The sequence below is a fragment of the Ceratotherium simum genome, chromosome 31 (genome assembly GCF_057802395.1).
Source record: "Ceratotherium simum simum isolate JZ-2026a chromosome 31, ASM5780239v1, whole genome shotgun sequence".
Taxonomy (NCBI): domain Eukaryota; kingdom Metazoa; phylum Chordata; class Mammalia; order Perissodactyla; family Rhinocerotidae; genus Ceratotherium; species Ceratotherium simum.
The window spans coordinates 14,152,966-14,177,011 of record NC_141930.1 but is presented as its reverse complement, the minus strand read 5'-3'; the positions used below and the strand labels follow the sequence as shown (position 1 = coordinate 14,177,011).

Here is a 24,046-nt window from a genome sequence, read left to right as displayed (position 1 = left end):
CAACAACAAAAACTATTTATTGAGCCTTAATCCATCAAGCAACTCTATAAAGCATGTGTTATTATTCTTGCCTTACAAATGAGAACATAGAAGTTAAGCATTTTCAACTTAAAAGTAAGTAGGTCAGTTGTTTTACCCACAAAACAAGTTTATTCCGCAACAACCAAAAGGAATTACAATTCAGGATACGCACGCTATGGCAGACCATAGGCAAATCCACAGAACAAAGGAGGGGAGCTTGCTTTTACAGAGAAAAAGAGGGAGTTGGGAGGGGCTGTAATAAACAGAGAGTCCATTGGAGGAAACTGTGAGTCCAGAGTATAGAGGCTTTTCATTGGTTGGGTTGCTACAGTCTCTCATTGGCTGGGCTGTTGCCTGGCAGGGAGAGAAATCTTCCTTCCTCCCCCTGGGTAGTAAAGTAGAAAACACCTTCCTGTCCCAGATGCAAGCCTACTGTCTCTTCCTGTTTGGAGTAATTGACACCTATGATAGGGCACGAGAGCTCCCCCTACAGGCCTTCCCAACTCCAATTTAATTGAGGTTTCTTTTATTAATTTCACAGTGTTAATCAACTTAAGTTAAGGAATTAATCAATTTCCTCAAAGGTAAAGAGTTAGAAGTTGGTGGAGAAAGAATTCAAATCTAGATCTGACTCCAGAGCCTGAAATCCTAACTGCATGGTACTGTGCTATCCTATACAGTAGCTACTAGCCATATTTAGCTATTTGAGCACTTGAAATGTGGCTACTCCAAATTGAGAGGTGTGTACATGTAAAATATACACAGGATCGCAAAGAAATTTTAAAAATGTAAAATATCACAACGATTTTTTATATTGATTACATGTTGAAATGATATTTTGGATATATTGGGTTAAATAAACTATGATATTAAAATTAATTTCACCTTTTTCTTTTTTTAAATGTGTCTCGTAGAAAAATTAAAAATGGCATCTGTGGCTCATGCACTGCTTTTGTAAATAGAGGCTGTTTGTAGAATTTATTTTAGTGCTCTCCTGATCATGCGTTTTCCCCTTATTTTTCTATCCAGAGGTAGAAAACATCACCCAGATACATTGTTTTATCCAGAGTCGGTTTATTTCCAGGGGGAAACAGGTGGAAACAGCTGTTTGCAGTCATATTCTTTTACTCCCACACAGTGTTGTTATTGCTGTCACTTTTGGCAGATGCATTTTATTAAAAATATTGGCTAATCAGTAACTTGTTTAAGGCACACACCAGAAGGCTTGCTTTTTTAAAATAAAGCAATAAAATAAAATGATCATGGAGAGTCAATCCTGGACTCCAGCGTTCATCTAACCGCATTTTCTTACAGCATAAGCCAGCACCACTCAGATGCTTACATTCTGTCCGTCACACGCTCATCCTATAATGCATGAAATACCTTCTAAAAAATCTCACGGGGCTACAAAGATCTTCTCTGAAATATTTTTAAAGCTCTAAAGGGTTATAATTGTCTAAAATAATGTTTTGCTTCCTGAAACCTGTTTCATTTTAGTTCTAAATGTTCCTCGGTATTAATTTATTGACTCTGAAAAGAGAAGTAGTCTTCATAAGTAAGCATGTGCTTCCTTACCAGCGTCATATATCGTGTCCACTACCTAAAGTGGAGTGGAAATTTGCCACTTACCTAGTGTCATTTTATTTGTGCAGTTCAGTAGCTATCAACCCTGTTCTGTACTGGTATCACCTGGAGAAATTTTGAAAAACACAAATGCTCAAGCCTCGTCCCTAGAAATTCTGATTTAGCGAATATGAAGTCTACCTTAGCCAACTGAGAAAATGGGATGCACAGCCTAGGTTGAGAACTATCTGTGAGAACAGCAAAACTAGTGTTTTAGGCTCTCTAAAACTTACTTAAAAGAAATTAGTTTGCACCCAGGTCTCTCTCCTTTCCTCCCTGCCTGCAGGAATACTAAGCATCTATGCTCAGACCTTCTTACCAAAATCTCACTGGCTGAGACTCTTTTGCTCCACTAAACTCCTGTTAGGGTTACTACAAGCATCGCTCATTTGTCTGATGTTTATGTCCTGTGTGTGTGTGTGTGTGTGTGTGTGTGTGTGTGTGTGTGTCTCCCCAACTGGACTATAATTCTTTAGGGAAAGGAATAACATGTTTATGTTTACCATGCACCATTCTAGCCAAACGCAGTTCTCATAACAGGTACTCAGTAAAAAAGGATGTTTCGAAAGTGCATACGTAACTTGGATAATCTTAAGACATTTATAAGCACAGAAATAAAACAATTTATATTATTCATAATGAGACAATTAGCTTATGTTAGTGCCAAATATTCAACGTGGTCAACATAAGAATTTAAGAAACTATAAGTTTCAAAGGGTTCCTTAGAAAATAGGCCAAGGCAAAAACACTCTTGAGAATTGCAACAGCATGGAAAATGTCATCTAGGCTTTATGGGGATCTGTATTAGTTAGCTCAGGCTGTCATAAAAAATACCACAGATTGGGGGGCTTAAACAACAAAAACTTATTTTCTCACAGTTCTGGAGGCTGGGAAGTTAAGATCAAGGTGCTGGCCGATTTGGTTCCTGGTGAAGTCTCACTTCCTGGCTTAGAGATGGCCACCTTCCCACTGTGTCCTCACATGGCTGGGGAGGGAGAAGGTGTAGACACCGAGCTTTCTGGTGTCTCTTCTTATAAGGACACTAATCCAATTGGGTCAGGGCCTCACCCGTATGAGCTTATTTAACCTTCATTACCTCCTTACAGGCCCTATCTCCCAGGACAGTCACATTGAGGGTCAGGGCTTCAACATATGAATTTGGGGAGGGCAGACACAATTCAGTCCATAGTAGAATCTTTCCTCAGTATCTCTGGCCAGTGGTCATCCAGCGGTTATATCAATGATTCTAGTGGTGAGAAATCAGTACCTGGCAATACTTCATTGTGGGAAAGCTCTAATGGTTAGAGAGCACATGTGATATGAAGTCAAATTTGCATTTCCCAAACTTCTGTCTTTGGTTTCATGTGTGCTCTTAAGAATCATCACAAAACAAATAAAATCTCTCCCCTCTTAACAGCCCTTTAACTAAAGATAACTGTAGCAATTATGGATCTCAGTCCACAAACTCAAGTTTGCAAGAAATATAATATACTAATTTTACCCAAGGGTTGACTTTAAAAGCATCAAACTCAAGATTCTCTCTCCCCACCTACCCTTCCCTTTACCTTGAACTACTAGGATCTAAGATTCTCTCTCCCCATCCACCCCTTCCTTCACCTTAAACTCCTACATCTCCTTTAAAGCAGTCATGAAGGGAATGATACATTATAAACCTTTCTGCCAAAAAAATTTCCCCATCTCACAAGTTTTACTAATTACATATGTTTTACCGAAATGCCATGTGTTTGTTGTATCTATCATACAGTTAAATTAAAATATATATGGCTAAAGTGTTATTGGGATTTTCTGTATTATAAGTTTTATTGTAGCTATTTTATATTTATCACAGTTGAGTTTTCTGATCACAGCGATGTCAAAGTATTATTTCAGAAGAATAAATCTACCATCCATCCTGAGGGGCAGGTTTAAAAAATTAATTTTTTTCTTTTATGAGAGAGCTCCTCCTCCAGGCCTGTTTTCTTGCCCACAACCCGGTAAGACTCTGTCTTATTGACTTTCTGCTGGGATAGGATTTTAAAATAACTTTTTGACCCACCCTATTAAGCCAGTGCTTCTTAATTTTCCTTCAGTGAAATACCAGTAAGGGAAGAGGACGAAGAACGCAGTATGTAGCTGGAAGTAGCCCGAAACTAAAATTTTGTTGATGATTATGATTAAATTCTAATTTTCATTCCACTTCATTATACATCATTGCTTTACATATAACAACGTTTCACTTCCCTGAATCTTTCAGTAGATTGATGCCATAGGAAAATATGCTATGTTTACTTTGTGGCTTTGAATAAATTGGTTGATACACCTAAGAATAAGCCTTAACTCCCGGCTGGGGAGACGAGGAGACTTGGAGGAAAGGAGGAAGAAGCAAGCCTCATTTGAGAGCCTTGCATGACAAAAAAAGTTTCAGTTTGGAAACGTGGGGTTTGCTGGCTATGTTCATAATGTACCTTACCCCTTATTTCCTTAGAGCCTATTCCCTTGTATTGTTTGCATACAGGACTTAGTTTCGATGGGACCATTAGAGCCTGAAGGAGCGATCCGTTCTCACTCATCGCCCTCTTTCCAGGTAGTACAAATATCTTGTTTTTCCAGCTAATATTAATTGAGCACTACTATGTACCTGGCTTCCTTCTAAACTCTTTACATTTATCAAGTCCTTTAATATTCCCAACAATTCTATGATGAGGGTATTATGATTATGCCCAACATACAGAAAACTGAGGCATAATTTATTCAAGATCACACAGCCTGTGAGTAACTGGTAGGGGACATTCCAACCTAGGCATTCTTAATAGCTATAATATAGTGCTTTAATGATTCAACGTTTAACCTACAGCCTTAAGGCAATAATAAATGTGTAAAACTAAAACACATAAAGGCTTTGATAATGTTGGATGTGTTATAAACTGAAAGGTTTTTAAAGTAAACTTTTTTTTTAATTTTATTTATTTATTTTTCCCCCAAAGCCCCAGTAGATAGTTGTATGTCATAGCTGCACATCCTTCTAGTTGCTGTATGTGGGACGCGGCCTCAGCATGGCCGGAGAAGCGGTGCGTCGGTGCGTGCCTGGGATCCGAACCTGGGCCGCCAGTAGCGGAGCGCGCGCACTTAACCGCTAAGCCATGGGGCCGGCCCTAAAGTAAACTTTTTATTCAATTATGACACACATATTGAAAAGTGCATAAATCATGTTCAATGAATTTTCATAAAGTGAATACACTGATATAACTATCACCCACATAGAGAAGCAGAACATAACCAAACCCCCTCTCCCGGAGAATCCCCTCTTATGTTCTAAGGTAAGTTTCAAAGTTCAAAATAAACATTCACTTATTGTTGTGCAGGCTGCATTCTATAGTCTATTTCAGACCCTGATTGACATTCATTTCCACAGTAGTATACTCCTTCTAGAGCAGTGATTCTCAAAATGTGATCCCCAGACAAGCAGCCTCAGCATCACCCGGGGAACTTGTTAGACTTGCAAATTCAAGGAACCCAATCCAGACCTGCAGAACAGAAACTCTGGGGGTGGAGCGCAGCAACTTGTGTTTTAACAAGCCCCCAGGCTGATTCTGATGCACGTTAAGGTTGGAGAAGCACGGCTGTAAGTCCGTTGGAACAGTTTTGGTTCGTGATCGCCTAGTAACTGTTAGGTGAATACTAGGGTCCTAAGTGTTATGCCTGGTGACAAGTCCTATCACCTATCTCTTTTTGAAGTACAACTGAGGGTAAAATGCCTTTCCATTTTAACTAACCGTGTCGTCCTAATAGTCAACGTTGCATTTCAGCAGGAGGATAAAGCACCCCCTCGCCTCTTAAGCTCTCTCCCAGCCCAGCCTGGAGTTGCCCCGTTTACCAACAGAGCCCGGCCCCAGGGTGGCGGGGAATTCAACTTCTAGAGGCGGGAGCAGGTCTCGGCCAATCAGAAGCCAGACTCGAGCCCGCTCGCCCACCCTGGGGGTGTGATTGGTGGTTTCCCGCCGCCGGAAGAGGCCCTCCGCGGCGCCGCCCCGCGCCCCCCCGCGCGAGCCAATCGTCGCTCGGCGTCCCAAACAGCAGGACCCGCGCGAGCGATGTAACATGGCGGAGGACGCGTCCTCAGCCGCTTCGAGCCCGCGGGGCCGTGCGGACGGGGAGGATGCGGACCCCCCGGAGGAGCAGGGGGCGGCCACGGCGAGGGACGATCAGGAGCAGTTCGAGTGCCAGGAGCTGTTGGAGTGCCAGGTGCAGGTGGGGGCCCCCGAGGAAGAGGAGGACGCCGGCCTGGTGGCCGAGGCCGAGGCGGTGGCGGCCGGCTGGATGCTCGACTTCCTCTGCCTCTCTCTGTGCCGGGCCTTCCGCGACGGCCGCTCCGAGGACTTCCACCGGACCCGCGACAGCGCCGAGGGTGAGTGCGGGGCTGCTCCGGGGGCGCGGGCCGCGGCGGCGGAGGAGCGGAGGGACCGAGGCTCCGAGTTGGACGTGGGCTCGAATCCCGCGTCCGCCTGTTACCAGCTCCTCAGGTTTTCTCGTCGGTGAAATGAGAATAAGACCCCCAGTTAGCGTTGATACAGGATTCAGTGAGTTAAAGTGTACGACACTGCGCCTAACCCAGCGCCCACTTCGTTTTGTCTCCTTTGGCGCTTGTATTTGTTAATTTCCTCTGACTCAGGTATTCCTGTAACGGCATTTATTCAGTAGTCACTGGCCTCCCGGTGACCTAGGCATCAGTGTTTGCTGTTAATTTGTGAGCCACGTATTTAAGCCTCGTTTGGCCTGCCTGCTCGGTATAGGCTTCAGAGGAGAAGCAACTGTCAGTGAAATCTGCGGCCGGGACGAGAAGGCCTGCAAATGATGGACAAAGACACAGACCCGTGGAGAACACGAGCCCGGCTTTCTGGATGATAACAGAAGGATGCTCGTGTTTATTTCAGAGTTGGCACGCAACTTACTGCAGCTGCATGCAGCCCCAAGATAGTGTTTAATAGAAAATTTTATACTTTAGAAAACCATATTGACACATTTCATCTTCAGGTAATCCCATGAGTTAGGCAGGTAATCTTAGAGTGAACTAGTTAAGCAACCTAAAGAATTGATAGGTTACAAGAGGTATTCCAGACCCATGCAGTATCTTCCACTTCAAGAACCTTTCCTCTAACTGTATTGCAGATAACACCAGAGCCATGGTTAATTAACATTAATTAGAAAATTAAATCCTGAAATGAAGGCAGTTCACTGTAATTAGAATTATTAAAAAGTCCTCTTTGGTGTGGAGGCTAGAATTATCTATGTGGTAATGAATTTGAACTGGAAACCTTATTGTGAACTCCTGTTTAGCTTAATATAGGTATAAATGGTTACATATAGAAATATACATGCATATAGCTATACATATGTAGACACAGGTTAGTATACTCATATATTTCCTTGTTCTGGCAGATTAAAGGGCATAGAAGTAGTGTAACTCTGGTAACAACGAGTACAGCTAGCGCTCGAGTCTTGGTTTCTAATACTGTTCTCCAATACAGGAACCAGAGTTCTTTGGAGAAATGGCCTGTGTCTAGGACAGGGACAGGAAACATACAAGATGAACCTGGAACATCTTGTGCCAGAAAGGAAGGAAGTGCTTCCTTCCTGTTTGCAGAGCAAAACAAAACCTCCAAACAAACAAAACCCCACAATACTGGGAGTACAAAGGGACACAGGAGCTGACTGCAAGAGCTCCCAATGACCAAAGCTCAAACAACTCGAGCAAGAAAACCATTAGTATTGGATCATAACCCAAAGTATAAAATAAATACCCATGGGTCCATACGGATGTAAATAAATGATGGAATAAATAGAGGAAGAGACAAATCTCCCGTGCAGAAGAATTCCAAATAATTCGTGTAGCTACTTTGCCCTCAAGGAGGTGGAGCATAGCTCCCCACTGCTCAAGTGTGGGCTGCGCGTGGTGACTTTCTTCTGAAAGTACAGTATGGAAAGGAGGGAACGAGTACCTTCACAGTAGAGAAACCTGACGGATTCCTCACCTAGGTAATCAAGGGCAACATCAACAGTGATAGTTGATAGTACTTGCACTTGATAAGATGTGATGGGAAATGGAACTTGACCTCTGTGACCTTCCTCCTAAAACTCCTAACTCCAGTCTAATCGTCAGGAAAAAATCAGACAAATCCCAGTAGTGGTACATTCTACAAAATACTCAAAACTGTCAAGGTCATCAAAAGGAAGGAAAGTCTGAGAAACTGTCATAGCCAAGAGACTCCTAAAGAGACAGGATGACTAAATGTAATGTGGTGGCCTGGATGGGATCCTGCAGCAGAAAAAGGACATTATGTACAGACTAAGGAGATCTGAATAAAGCATGGACTTTAGTTAGTAATGTATCAATATTGGTTCACTAATGTAACATACTATACTAATGTAAGATGTTAATAATAGGGGAAACTAGGTGGAGGGTGTATGGGACCTCTATCTTCACATTAATTCCATAAATTTGAAAATGTTCTGAAAAATAAAGTTTCTTTGAAAAGGAAAAAGATCTCTTTCAGGGTTGTAGCTCAAGACCCAAGGAGTAATCTAGGCCACTGCCATTATTTTAAGGTTAAGGACAGAAACCAGAGAGAGTGAACTGTTTTTCAAATAGCACTTTAATCACTGACAGACATGCAAATTGTGAACATCGTGTTGTCTCTATATTCCCGTTTTTGACTGAAAAACTAACTCCCTTTTATCTCTTTTATAGAATTCCATTTACTACACTTTTTAATATTGTAAAAATGTACAACTCTTGATGCTTTCTAGAAAATTCTTAGCTCTTTTATTCCAAATCAGAATTGTTCTCGCACCTCACGTATCTCAGATAAAGCTTTTTCAGACTGGTACTCCTAACCTATCTCCTGCATGGGAAGCAGTGTAGGATAGTGATTAAGAGCATGGGCTCTGGAGGAAATTGAGTCTGGTTCCTGGCTCTGCTGCTTCATAGCTGTAAGAACTGAATCAAGCTCCTCATCCTCTTGGCACCTCAATTTCCTCATCTGTAAAATGGTAATAATAGTAGTGTCTACCCCATAGGGCTGTTGAGAGAAGCAAATGAACTGATATGTATAAAGCAAGGTTTCTCAACCTCAGCACTGTTGACGTTTTGCACCACGTAATTCTTTGTTCTGCGTAAGCGTCAGGGTGGAGGGGGTGGAGGTAGTTCTCCTGTGCTTTGTAGGATGTTTAGCCGCATCCCTGACGTTAACCACTAGGTGCCACGAGCACCTCCTCCCACTCATGACAATCAAAAATGTCTGCAGACATTGCCACATGTCCTGTAGGGAACAAAAGCACCCTCGGTGGAAACTGCCAGTGTAAAGTGCTTAGAATAGTGCCTGGAATCATAATAAGTGCTTAATGTGGTTTCTGTTGTTGCTGGTCGTTAGATCTTCCCTAATGGGTGTTTCTGTCAGCAGTGTTTGGTTAAACAGATAGCCAGTTCAACCAGGGTAGTTTTTCATTGTTTTTTGCCTAGCAGGTACAAAGAACAGAAGGGCAAGGTATCTGTAGTTATTGCAGAGTAGACTAAATTGAATATGGAAGGAAGTGCAGACAGAAGGGGTCTGACCTCTTCCCCAGAATAGATTGGGTCTTTCTTTTGTTTTGCTCCTATAACATACTTACCCTTTGTGGCACTCATTAAAATTTAAATTAGTCACTTGCATAACTTTTTGTTTAATTCGTCTTCTCAGACTAAAGCCCTCACGGGGGCAGGGACTGGCTTTTATCATTCAGTCATCAGTCGCTAACATTGGCTAGCTGTAGGTGTTCAGTAAATATTGTATGAATTGTGTTTAAATTTTATATAACTTTTGTGCTCTCTTTGAATCCTATTTAATCATATTATGGCTATATTTGGTCCAGATAATCTGTAGTATGGCATAAGATTATGGCATCAGAGAATTGAGGAAATAAATACAAAACAATATATTTATTTGTCTTATCTGCTTAGTGGCTGCCCAACTGATTTTTGGTTTGCTAGTTAATTTAACCTTTTTATATACACTAACCAAGCCCTGGGTAAAGTATAATCCTAACCTTCAGGTCTTACTTTAAACATTATCTTCTCAGAGAAGCCTTCCCTGATATCTCCTCCCTCCGACTGGCATTAAATTATGCTAGCTCCACATTTTTACTTTAGTTGTTCGATCATTGTCTTACATTGCTACATGGTAGTAAACTCACTCAGGTCCAAGATGATGCTTTACTCACCATTGTATGTACCCACTGCCTAGCATAACATCTGCGTGGGCATTCAGATATTTGGGAGATTATTATTAATGAATATGTTTTTAAAATAAAACTTTGTAAACCAAACAGGCTCTCACTTAACTGAAATGTTGACAGAAATAATATAAAATATTTTCTATAATATTAGGAATTTTAAGTTATAAAATAAGCTTTTAGCTAATGATTTGACAAATTTTACAATTCGGATCTAAATCTCCCTTTTTATTAGTATAGAATGCTGCCTGTGAAAATAGTTTTAAATATTTATTATTCTGCATGCAAAACAGTTTTATTTTGCAAGAAAAGTGTTCGTTTCTATTGTTTTTTGTTCTGATTTTTAAAAATTGTCTATAAATAAAAGCATACAGCTCTAAATTTATGATAATTTTTGCATGAGGTTTGTAACCTATTCCTCAGCAAACCACACAGAGGCACTGCTGGGTCAAGTTGTTTTTTTTTGTTTTCTAAATAATATTCACTTTTTTCTTTTTCAGCTATTATTCATGGACTGTCCAGTTTAACAACTTATCAGTTGAGAACTATATACATATGTCAGTTTTTGACAAGAATTGCAGCAGGAAAAACCCTTGGTAAATATGTGTTTTTATCTTATATTGGAAGTATTTCAGTCTACGTCTAAAGGTAAGACAATGAGAAGAAACAGACGGGAGCTGTTGCTTGTTTTTGAGAGTTTGCCCATGTGCATCTGGCATGTACATCTACACACAAACATGTCCAAAGCAAGTGAAGGAAACGGAGTCCCTATCTTCTTAGAGCAGTGGTTCTCAATCTTTAGCCTGCTTCAGAATTGATAAAGAACTTGTTAAAAAACAGAATGTTGAGTCCCCTTGCCCAACATGAGTTTCCAATTCAATAGGATGGTGAGGGGTCCTGGAGTTTACATTTCTAATAAGCTGCCAGGTGATTCTGATGCTGCTGTTGGGAACCACACCTTGTGGACTCTGTTTTGGAGATTTCACTTTAAATTTGACTCTGTTATAATTTTGTAGTGACTCTTACTATCATAAACACTTGGTTTTTTACTGGCAATTATGATATTTGAAACCTCTTATTTGAACTTGATTTCAGCACTTATTTATATAAGGGAATATATGATTTATAGCTACAGTTCTTTCTCCCTTGTCCCCATAATTCATTTTACATTGTAATAGGCAAGCCTGATTCAGTTTATCAATAATGGCTGATATTTACAACAGTTATTTAAAGGACCTTTTGATGGAAATAATTACATATTTATATTGGTTTTTACAATTTACAAAATGCTTTCCCAGCAGTCCCAAAGGGTAGGCAATACTTACATGACACTGCTTACTTATAAACATGTTGTATTATGTAAAATCCCAGTGTAGTAGTGCCACTCTCATGGCCCTCACAAACTGGCTCTGGCTCGTGTAGTGTGCTTTGTGTTGGGGGTGAGGTTAGGTCTGGAGTTGGTACCAGGATCATAAGTGGATAGGACTAGAGGCAGAGTAGATGTTGGGGAGACAGAACTATAGGTAGGTCTGGGCCTGTTGCTGAAGAAGAAAATGGGCTGATGTGGATACAATTGGAGAATTCCTTACCATGCAGATGGTAAGTTAACATGGTTGTTAACGGAGTTGTTTTGTAAATTAAATGTGACAAAATATTCTAAAGTGCCCACCCGTGTTTCACATATAGCAGTTGTTCCGTATATCTTAGTTTCTCCCCCAATAACCTTTCCTCCCAAAAAAAGGGTTGAAAAAATCCAGATTTTATGTGTGACCACATGGTTTAATCTTGAAATTCATCAGGATCCCATTTTTGGTACATCTTAGATATAATAGGCCAGGCAGGGTCAGTTATCAAGAATCAATTTATTTCATCATAATGGATTCAAGTGAGGCAGCATTTAAAATTTGATTTTAATTTATATACTGGGTTTATATACACAACCCTTTTTTTTGTTTGTTTTTGGTAGTTGCTCTACAGCAGCACGGCCTAATAGAAATAAAATGTGAGCCACGTATGTAATCAAAAATTGTCTAATAGCTACATTAAGTAAAGTAGAAAGAAATAGTGGAATTAATTTTAGCAATATCTTGTTTAACCCAATATTTCTAAAATATATGTCAACATATAATCAATATAAAACATGTTAATGAGATATTTTACCCTTTTTTTGCAGTAAGTCTTTAAAATCTGCTGTGTATTTTATACTTACAGCACATCTCAATTTGAACTGGCCATATTTTAACTGCTCAATAATTACATATGGCTAGTGGCTACCATATTAGCTTTAGTCTCCTGCCCCACATAGCTTTAAAATATGGCAAAGGTCTTGAAGGGGAAATGTTTGTTAACGGCAGGTTCCCTCCTCTCATGGGAGTTTCTCTTTTAAGATCTCTGCAACTCTGGGAGATTTCCCTACCTTTCCATCCCAGCTTCTTGCACTACCCAAGAACTCAGCGAATGTCCTGTGGGGAAAAAACAACCGTGTGTTTTCAGTTCCACTAGTTTCTCATCCACCAAGCCAGGCCCAAGGAAACCACCAAAGGCTTTGCTCATTTCTCTTACTCCCAGTAAAATCTCCCTGACTGGAGTATGCTGAATCCTCAGCCGTATCAGCAAATGAGCCCAGGGAGGTAAACAGTTGCAAGTCACCAGCTCATCTCAAAAGGATTCTCTCTCTGGAATTGTAGTCCATCTAGTTCTCATTGCTTCCACGGCTCTGCCATGTCTTTGGCAACATGATTTTACAGTTGACCCAGTTTTTTTCTAGTTGTAGTGGAAGTGTTGGCCTGCTGCAGTGTCCTTTATCCTACCTGAAAGTGAAAGTCTACACTGTAAATTTTTTGAAGTTAAGATCTAACATATATACATTTTTTCTATATCTCACGTTTGTAAGAAGGAAGGCAGATTAGTGAGAAGGGTTAATGTCAGCCGAGAAAGACTTCTTAGGAAAGGTGAGTATTGCAGTGAGTTTTTAAAAGAAAGAAAGCCGATATAAAATGAAGAAGAGTTAGGCAGTCTGCCTGTGCTTTTCATTTCACTGCTTTACAGCATGTACTCTCGCCCTACCAGCCATCTTGTTATTCCTGAAGTGCACCTTTTTTGAGACACAGTAAATGGTTTTTAAGAGTTCTGGTGTCTACTTCTACTACTTGCTAGCTGTGTGACCTCTCTAGGCCTCAGGTCCTACTTTATAAAACAAGGTTGGTGATGTTGTGTAGCCGTTTAAAGAATTGTGTGGACAAAGGAGCTACTGCGTGTTAAGCACTTAGCACAGTGCCTGACACATAGTAGGGCCTCAGTAAGTGTTAACTGTGAGTGTGAGTATCTTTTGTACACCTCTGCCTTCTTTTCTGCTGCTCCATCTTCCTGAAATGTCCTTGCCATCCTTATCCTCTGCACTTGAGTATCTTCTGTTTATCCTTAATGTCCCAGTTCAGATGATTTCTCTCTCGTGAAGGGTTCTCGTCTAGTATCCCTTCTTAGAGCTAATACTCTGTTCCTCGCACTAGACTCCGCCAAAGAGTTTTTGGAAAATAGAGGTGCATGGACTCTATACTAATTAAATCAATCTCTGGAGGATGGGCCTAGGCATCAGTATTTTTTAAAAGCTCCCCAGTTGATTCTCAGCTATAGCTAGGGTTGAGAACCACTGGCATAATACATAATTCCAGTAAAGTATCACCCACGTTGGTTTGTCTGCATGTCTTCCTTCATAGCTAGCATGTGAGTTCCACAAGGGCAGGAGCTGTTTCTTCCTCATGCCTGTATCCTACCTGTCACAGGGCCTGCAATATAAAAAGTATATGAATGAATGTATTTTTATATCTAAAATGTTGGAGAAACAATTAGGAGAGGACAATAGGAAATAAAGTAGAAATTGTTGAAACTACTAATATTTAAATTGCATGCTCCCTCTAATTTTTCAAAGGAACAAAAAAGGATGTGCCATTTAAAATTCTCTTAAGTATGTTTGTTACGTAGTTGGCTATGGAACTACAACTGTACCAGGAACTATAGGGATTTAGAGGAATGTACCTCTTGCCCTCAAAATTTGAAATGTAATCATTATGCTTGTAGAGTGAGTAAGAGGTTTTCTACATTCAAGACACTTCAAAGCTAATAGGATTGGGGCCTGCTTGGTGTAGTGGTTGAGTTCATGTGTTCCACTTCGGTGGCCCGGGGTTCACAGGTTCAGATCCCGGGCATGGACCTATGCACTGCTTATCAAGCCATGCTGTGGCGGGCATCCCACTTATAAAGTAGAGGAAAATGGGCACGGATGTTAGCCAATCTTCCTCAGCAAAAAGAGGAGGATTGGCAACAGACGTTAGCTCAGGGCCAAGCTCCCTCACCAAAAAAAAAAAAAAAAGCTAATAGGATTGTTGAAATAAGTAAAAAATACTGCAAGGCATGAAAAAGATAGGAATAGTGATACAAGAGATTTAGAGAAAAGAAATTTTCTAGTCATTCAGAGTAAGGAAGGAATTCAAGAAGGAGGTAGAGGTTGCTCTGTGCCTAGAAGGATTAATGGGTTTCATCAGAAAGAGAGTGTGAAAATGGTGTTCTAGACAAAACAAAAACCTAAGAGTTATTTGGAGAATAAACTATAGTTAGATTTCCATGCCTGACTCCCAAAACTTGCTCCTCACCCAGGCTTCCTATGTCAGTAAATGGCAGCAGCACTTATCCCGTTGTTAAAACCTAAGAGTCCTTCGTTTTTCCTCACGCTCTGCCTCCAGTCCACTAGCGAGTCCTGTTTGTTCTACGTTCAGAATAAGTTCCGAATCAGACATTCACTTCCCTCCTGCCTCATCTCTGATAGCGTGCATCCCACTTGCCCACTGCTCCAGTCGACTGATCTCCTTTCTGTCTTTTGAACACCCAGCTCCTGCTCGGGGCCTTTGTACTCGTGCCGCCTGGAGTGTTTTTCCTCTAGACTTGGTGTGGCTGCTGCTTCTGCTTCACGTTATGCTGATCTTGACTCCACTGTCACTTCCTCCAAGAGGCCTCTCCTACCGACCCTGTCTGAAGCCTCCCCCATCATTCTTGGCTTCTAGTACCCTTTTCTTCCTACTAGCCCTTATTACTCTGAAGTTAAATTGTTTGTTAATCTGTTTATTACCTGTTTCTCCCATTAGCATTGTGAGCATCATAAGAATAGGGAGTTTGTCTTATTCACTGAGATATTGCAGTTTTTAGGTGAGTGCCTACTCATAGTGCATGTTCAATATTTATTGAGTGAATGGATTATAGGTTATAGGTGCAAGACATACATAGTGAAAGTTCTGAATGTCAGATTGAGATGTTTGTGTGTAATTTGCTAAGTGGTTACCAGCCACTGTGAGTCTTTGATCAGAACTTGATCAAAATTCTGTTTTAAGAAAGTTTAACAGTAGTACAAATATTATCTCATTAAATATTCACGTAAATCTTATGAGATAGCATTTATTTTCATCATTTTGTAGGTGAGAAAACTGAGCATTAGAAAGGTGAAATAACTTTTCCAATACCACGCAGGTAATACATGATGGAGTCTGGAATAGACTCGAAACAATCTTTTTAAACCACTATACAGTATTTTGCAACAGATTGGATATGGTGATGAGAAAGAGGAAGGAGTTAAAACAGTGACTCCTTAGATTTTAAGCCTTGGTGATTAGAAGAATGTTGGTAGAGAAATAACTTCTTGAAAGATCCTGTTTCACGTATCCACAAAATAGATAACGAGGGTTTCAAGTAGTATACGTTAAAATCAAATTTCAAAATAAACTAATTTTGTGCTCTATCTTAAGGTTTATTATAATGCATTAGACTTAAGAACCATTTACGAATTCCATTACTGTGACAACTTATGTAAAATATAGTTTATTTAGCTCTTAAAAATCAATATTTTAGTAAAGAAAAGCTTCAAATATTTCATAAACTCACCTAGCTTTTTCCCTTTTTTTTTTTTTTTTTTTGGTGAGGAAGATCGGTCCTGAGCTAACATCTGCCAATCCTCCTCTTTTTGCTGAGGAAGACTGGCCCTGGGCTAACATCTATGCCCATCTTCCTCCACTTTATATGAGATGCCGCCACAGCATGGCTTGCCAAGTGGTGCGTCGGTGCGTGCCCGGGATCTGAACCTGTGAACGCTGGGCCGCCGCAGTGGAGCGCGCGCACTTATCTGCTTGCTTCACTGGAGCGGCCCCGCTTTTTCCATTTTTAAAGTTGATTTTAATGAGGAACTTAACTTGAAAAATCAAATCACTTCCCTAAACTGGTGTATACAAGAGCAGTGCCTGGCACATAGTATACACTCATTTAAGAAATGAGTTTAGGGTCCGGCCCCGTGGCTTAGCGGTTAAGTGCGCACGCTCCGCTACTGGCGGCCCGGGTTTGGATCCCAGGTGCGCAGCGACACACTGCTTGTCCGGCCATGCTGAGGCGGCGTCCCACATACAGCAACTAGAAGGATGTGTAACTATGACATACAACTATCTACTGGGGCTTTGGGGAGAAAAAGGGAAAAAAAAAAAAAAAGGAAATGAATTTATAAAAAATTGACAAAGTAAGGTTCTACTTAGCTTTCTAAGTTACTTATTTTTGTTCTGGTTTTAAAAGATGCACAGTTTGAAAGTGATGAACGAATTACACCCTTGGAATCAGCGCTGATGATTTGGGCTTCAATTGAAAAGGAACAGGACAAACTTCATGAAGAAATACGGAATTTAATTAAAATTCAGGTAGGAATATTACTTTGTATTTATAATTATTATTTTGTTAGAAAATAAAAATATAACATCTAAAGAAATTAAGAGCCATTTAATAGAATTTGGGCAGTAAACTCGGAGTAAAATTTAATGAAATTGTTCTCTTTAGAAATCTGACCTTTGGTTTATAGTCTTGACACAGGCTCTAAGAGCTGGGAGTTAATGTTTGCTACCTAAGTGTATATTCAGAAGATACGCCACATCTATTTAAAGATCACCAGGCAACTGTCAAAAACCAGTGGTTTGTGCTTTCCTAATTCCTATTTAAAGATGATTAATATGAAAAAATAGAATATTTGATAAGAAAGTAATGGGTTTTTTTGATTAAGAGAATGTAAAATTTTTACTATGTAGTGAGAATTTTAGGAGTAGCCTATTAAAGAGTGAGAAGCCAAAAAAGTCATTCAAAGATATAATGACAGGGAAAGTATGTTTTGCTAACAGGCAAAGGAAATACTAGGGACTTTCTTAGTTAAATAAACTTTTCCTCATTTTTAAAAAATTTGTTACAGTTGGATAGGGGAGAAAATCCAGGTGGCATCCCACCTTCCCAAGAATTAATTATTGATAGCATGGCGACTACCAAGTATAATTAAAATCTGAAGAGAATGGGCAGAAAAGCAACTCCTCGTTTTAAGAATTTCAAACCAGGGCAGAGAGATTTGTTGTGTTATCCCGATCTTTGGGGGCTCCTGAGGAAGCAGGCCTTCGTTAATATACTAGTACAAAGTTGGGTGGGTTACCATAAAATACATGGCGGACGTGGAATATGCTGCTTACTGTTTGCAGGGTTCTAGTCTAAGCACTTTCATGTATAACTTTAATCCTCACAATGACTCTGTGAAATAGGTCCTATATTTCCGCCATTTTACATATAAGGAAACTGAGGCACCGAGAGATTAAATAGCTTGCCCAAGTTTACAGAGCTACCCAGATGGTAATGATGGTCCCATATCTTACCACATATCAAAGAGGCCAGTTTATAAAATATTTAAAAGCATCTGGTTTCCTAGGTTTCTATTAGAGATTTTCCAAGGATCCAACTAGCAAATTCTATATATCCTCATCATCACAAAGGCCATCTACCTCCTCTCATTTCCCTTTTGCTCAAAATTAATATTTAGGTGGGTCCTAAATGTATATGATGTAGCTCCTAATTTATTTATTAATGCCGGCCTTTAATTTGGCCTAAATTAGAAAGAGATAGAATGCTGGGCATTTATTATTAAATGTGCAAGGGGCCAATGAAAATTTTTCGTTATCTCTTCAAACCACACATAGAAAAAGTATTTTCATCTTAGAAAAAGTATTTTATATCATTTATCAAATCAAAATTATTAAACTACATAAAAATATTTTAAATGAAGTAGTTTAGACTTACCTGAGATATTTCAATATTAAACAACAATTATATATTTTAAAAAGGAATCTAAGGTATATATTTGTCATCCTGTCTTTTAGGCTATAGCTGTTTGTATGGAAAATGGCAATTTTAAGGAAGCAGAAGAAGTCTTTGAAAGAATATTTGGTGACCCAGATTCTTATACGGTAATTGTTTATATTAGAATCAGAATTTTAGAACTATTTATATGGAATGAGGAAAATTGGAAGAACATTGGAGGAGAAAAGGAATGTTTTATCTTTTAAACAGTATAGAATAGTGCTATCCAATAGAATGAAAATGCAAGTCATTTTCTAATAGCCACATTAAAAAAGTAAAAAGAAACAAGTGCAACTAATTTTAATAACATTTTATTTCACTCAGTATGTCCAAAAACATTATTATTTTTAACAGTTAAATCTTTTTTTTTTTGTACTAAGTCTTTGAAATCTGGTGTGTATTTTACACTTACGTCTAAATTCAGGGCTCACACATTTTGAGGTATCAGTAGCCACATGGCTACCATATTGGGCAGAGCAGGTATAGAAAAAGGCATTATAACTTGCTTATTTTTCTAGAGGTTTCTTATGTGATCATCAGTAGTTTTGTGTATATATGTAATGTTAAGGTCAATAGAAGTTAGTTTTTAAATATTAAAAACAAAAATTATTGGAGTAAATTAAGCTTAATCCAAGAAATAAAAGATAGTTTTATATATTTTTTAGTGAACTTTTCATTGAACAATAGCATACTTCTAGTCAGGAATATGTATCATAAGTGTATAAGCAGATGTGTTTTCACACAAGGAGCACACTTGGGTGATGTGCCCCTAGATCAAGAATCAGAACGTCACCAGCACCCTCCAGTCACTCTCTCTCACCTTCTCAGGAGTAACCACTATCTTGACTTGTAACATCCAAGATTAGTTGTATTCGTTTCTGAACTTTATGTAATAGAATCATATAGCAAGTTTATATTTGTAAGATTTATCCGTGGTGTTGCTTGTAACAATAGTTTGTTCATTCTCATTGCTCCATTGTAGGAATATACTACAATTTATTCATTTTACTGTTGATGGACATTTGAGTTATTTCCAGTTTTTGGCTGTTACATTCCTTTACATGTCTTTTGTAGAACAAATATATATGTTTCTATTGGGTATATATTTAGGAATAGAATTGATGGGTTATAAGATATGCACATATTCAGTTTTAGTAGATATTGCCAAACAGTTTTCCAAAGTAGTTATGTCCGTTTCTCCAGTAGTGTGGAAGACTTCCAGTTGCTTCACAGACGTTATCTGTGGTTTTCATTTTCATCATTCTGGCAGATATGTAGTGCTATCACATTGGGTTTTAATTTCTGTTTCCCTGATGATGAATGAAATGGGGAAGCTTTTCATATGCTGGTGTAGAGTTGGGAGGTGATCACCTTAATCTGTGGAGGGACTGAGCCAACTTGAAGGTAGGTTATAGTTTTAGTAAGGCACAGTCTCTCTCTTAATTTGCCCCTGTTCCTAGGGTGTAACTCTCCAGAGATTTCAGCCTGATAAGTTTATGGGGTTCCCTGCCCCTACTTTTTTGTCTTAGTTCTGTGAAGCTACTGAAAATTCCACTCTGCTTGTACTTCACAGGTGAGGAAACCTTACGGCCAGTAAGCATAAGAGAAAGTGCGTAACCTCACTACTATTAGTAATCAGGGCGGTACCAAGTAATATATTGAAATAGGATGTCAAACCTCAGACTGAAAATGATTAAAATGTCTTAGAATACCAACAGTTGGCTTAAAAAGTGGACAAATGATAAGACTACCATACCATCCTCTCAGGAGTGTAAATTGGTATTTAACCTTTGGAGAGCATTTTAGGAAAATCTATAAGCATGCATTCCAGCAATTCCACTTCTAGAGTAGCTGTTTTCACTTTCATGGCACATTTTAAAAGCCATGAAGCTTTATTAAAACAAACAAACGAGCAAACAGGCCCCACTGAGACAACTGGTCTGGGATAGAGCCTGAGAAGTAGAATTTTTTTTAAAGCTCTTAGCTTTTATTGTGCAACCAGAATTGAAAGAACTACTGTCCAAGAAAAACTTTTGCTATGCACAAGAAGACATGTAGAAAAATGTTTAACAGCATTGCAGTAATAGAAAATAGCCTAAATGCTTTCAACAGGCTGGAAGAATGGGTGAATAAATGGTAATTTTGATCAATGGAATACTGTACAACAGTGAAAGTAACTGGTTCCACAAATATCGGATCAACATGGCTAAATGTCATAAACATAGAGTCAAGCAAAATATAGCAAGTTTCAGAAGAATACACATAGTATAACACTATTTGTATAAAGTTAAAACCATGCTGAACATTACTACGTATTTATGGATGCATATGTATGTGGTGCAAGTATAAAGGAATGCATGGGTATGGTAAATTCTAAATTCAAGGTAATAGTTACCCTGAGGAGAGAGAGGCTAGGGGGTGCAATCAGGTTATGGTAGTAAACAAGGGCTTCAATTGTACAGATAATGTTTTATTTATTAAACTTGGCAATGGACTTTCAGGTTCATAATATTTTCTTGAATCCTTTCGTATATATGTGAAATACAAAATATTTTTTTTAAGTCAGAAAAAATACATTAGTGGGCCATTTAAAACAGAATTTTTAAAATCTCTAATTGTGTCTCTGAGTTTATATTTATAAAGCGCTTTTTTTCAATTAAAAAATATGACAGGGGCCGGCCCGGTGGCGCAAGCGGTTAAGTGCGCTCGCTCTGCTGCAGCGGCCCGGGGTTCGCTGGTTCGGACCCCGGGCGCGCACTGACGCACCGCTTGTTAAGCCATGCTGGGGCGGCGTCCCATATAAAGTAGAGGAAGATGGGCACGGATGTTAGCCCAGGGCCAGTCTTCCTCAGCAAAAAAGAGGAGGATTGGCATTGGATGTTAGCTCAGGGCTGGTCCTCCTCACAAAAAAAAAAAAAAAAATGACAAAATTTCTAATACCTTATTTGTGATTTATGTGTTAATACATTTCCTCTGTTTTCTTTAGCCTTTAAAAAGGAAGTTGCTTCTGGTAATCTCTCAGAAAGATGCATTCCATTCCTTTTTTCAACACTTTAGCTACAACCACATGATGGAGAAAATTAAGAGTTACGTGAATTATGTGCTAAATGAAAAATCATCAACCTTTCTAATGAAGGTGTGTATATTTCAGAGAGTCTAGCAGTAGACTTAGGAGAACTTGTTAGAATAAAAGAGAATACTTAAAATAGAAATCCTAAAAACTAATCAGAATTTTATTTAGTGATTTTGTAGAAGAATGTGGCAAAATGTTATAAGTAGTGAATCTAAAGGGTTTACTGGTGATCTTTGTCATATTTTTGCAACTTTTCAAAATTAAGAGTTGGGGAAATTTTTCAAAATAAAAGGTTGAGGAGAAAACTTATCAAAATGAATTAAGAAATAAGAGAAAAAATATTTAGCTTTAATTTAATTAAATTTTAAAGAAATTTTTAGCATATTTTTGGAAAAAAGTAAAATTGGACTGAAGAAGGCCCTTGAAAAAAAATTTTTTTATAACATTTTATCCTCTGTCTTGTCCTCAAAAAGTTTTCACTTAGTATGTTATAGTGCTGCATTGATTAATTTGAAGTAGTATTATTTTAAAATGTCTGGAATTTTTCTTGATTTTTTTTTTTTTTAAGTAACCTTTTATCTTAAAATTGCCTGGAAAGCATTGTGTGTATCAAATACATTTACAAGCAAGGACCCTCTCCGTAATGCTCATAAACCAAACGGGGAGCTAAAATAGCTGCTGGTGATGTCATAGTTACTGGGGAAAATAACAACGTAGTGCTCTTTATTGGCCTGTGAACAGATACTTTGGTTATGACTGTCAAAGAATTAGAAGGCTTAATTTAATGCTGTTTGTTTAAAATTGCTTAATGCATTCTTCCTCTCCCACAACCCCCTTTTTAAGGCAGCAGCAAAAGTAGTGGAAAGTAAAAGAGCAAGAACAACAACTTCTCAAGATAAACCTAACGATAACAACATTGAAATGGAAACTGAAGCTAATGTGGATGTAGAAAAAAGGTTTGTAAATTCATTAATATATTTTTTATCTCATGAATGCAATATCTTTATGTAAATGTGATGCTAGTGAGCCATTATTAATAAAAATAATTATGGAGTAGTAGATATATTGTGTTACTGATGATTAACATTTGGATATTTGGCATATTGTAAAGTTACTTCATGGCTTATGCAAATTCCACTATATATGCTAAGTAAAAATAGAGAGTGAGAAAATAGTACAGTTTAAATGGTGTGAATAGTACCATTTACTGTTCTCAGGGAACATGTGTTCTGGAACAACGTTGAGGTTGGAAACCTGAATCATCTGTGCCCCTTAGTTCTCAGATCCCACATGCCTGCATTATGTGACTGTTTTACTGTACTGAGGGTTATTCTAGTATTTTAAGATATTGTTCATACATCTTCTCTAATGGTAAGCTAACTGCTTCATCTGGTGCTCAACTGAAGAAATAGTGATTTGCTCCAGTGCTGGAGGGAAACAGGTTATGTCAGTCCTACATATTGAGAGACAAGAGTTCGGTCTCCAAAATTATTTCTTCTTTAGAGATTTTCAAGGGTGATTTTTACCTTTTGCTTTGGCTTTAGAAGCTAATCCTATTGAAGAAGATAAACGCTGCCATCATAAAGATCTTCTTTTCTATTGAACCCATGGTCCGTTCCCTCTGTTCTTCTACCCTTAACCCAGGGCTAGATAGTCAAATCCTTGTGGTCTCTGGATGGATATATTTGGCAGTGGATGTAATATTACTGTTTTTTCTTGGCACCATGATTTGAGCGCTACAGGTTCCCCCCATCTTAACTGCTTATTTAGCAATGGGGATTGGGGTCTAAGTAGTATGGACATGGCATTGTCACACCTCAGGACTGAGCTCAGTCTCCTTCTAGTCTCCTCTTTGTCCGTTCATGTCACAGCATGATCTGCTCCTCACTGGTTCATCTCCCCAAAGGCTCTATTAACGTCTTATTTCTCATTGACTTATTTTTTTCTAAGACTCATTTTGAGAAGTAGAGATTTCATTTTTATTGGCTCAATTATTTCATTTTGTTTAGGAAATCAAAGTTTAGTAATACTAAGACCCAGTACATTCTTGTGCACAGCCTTCCTGCCCGGTGTAATACTACTTTAAAATAAAGTTAAAACTTACCATGATTCTTACAGATAATGCACACATCTCCTATGTACTCTCCTTATATAGTACCACTCACTTATTTCAGATGCCCTCCCGGGTGCAGACACCCTTCAGTCAGTGTGTGTAAAACAGCACTCTTGATGTTCTCATCTGTCTCTCTGTACCCTGACCCTCCTCCTTTACCTCACACATCCAGTTATCTCCCCAAGTGTTAGGAATCCCATCACAGAAATGCTTCTCTAATCCATTTTTTCTTATCATGTATATCCTAGATTATTACTTAGCTTTGTACCACACAATCCATCCTTGACATGACTTCCAGAGTTAGCTTCCCATAAAAATAAATCTGTTTAAATCACTTCCCAGCTTAATAACCTCTATTGGCTGTCTGTTTCCTACTAGATGACTTAGAATTTATTGGCATGGCTTATAAAGCCTTACATAGACCCTTTCATATACAACCTCATTCCTAAACATTAACCCCTCCCCTGCCCATATACATGGTACTTTCTAGCAACACAGAACCTCTCCCTAATCTTCAAATATTACATACAAGCTCTTTCATGTTTCAACGCTCGCTTCAATTTTGAATTCCCTTCTTTCTGTTCTCTTCAAGGCAAGCTCTTACTTGCCATTCAAGGTCTAGCTCAAAGATCACCTATAAGAAGGCTTGCTGAGCTCCCTGATCAGAGTTATCTCTTCTGTGCTCCCACAGCACCAAGTCACACCTGTATAAACGGACTTATCCTAGATAGTAACATATTGTTTACCTGTCTGTATCT

The 24,046-nt window shown here is 38.8% G+C and overlaps 1 protein-coding gene across 1 annotated transcript in view; it reads left to right on the top strand.

The window, feature by feature from the left end:
- Positions 1-5,717: 5,717 nt before the first annotated feature.
- Positions 5,718-24,046, top strand: part of TERF1 (telomeric repeat binding factor 1) — a 43,045-nt gene continuing 24,716 nt past the window's right edge. The window contains exons 1-6 of the mRNA XM_087420435.1: positions 5,718-6,049; positions 10,410-10,505; positions 16,513-16,634; positions 18,123-18,209; positions 21,089-21,238; positions 22,019-22,131. Coding sequence (XP_087276561.1) covers positions 5,743-6,049; positions 10,410-10,505; positions 16,513-16,634; positions 18,123-18,209; positions 21,089-21,238; positions 22,019-22,131 — 875 coding nt within the window. The 5' untranslated portion in view covers positions 5,718-5,742. The remainder of the gene's footprint in view (positions 6,050-10,409; positions 10,506-16,512; positions 16,635-18,122; positions 18,210-21,088; positions 21,239-22,018; positions 22,132-24,046) is intronic.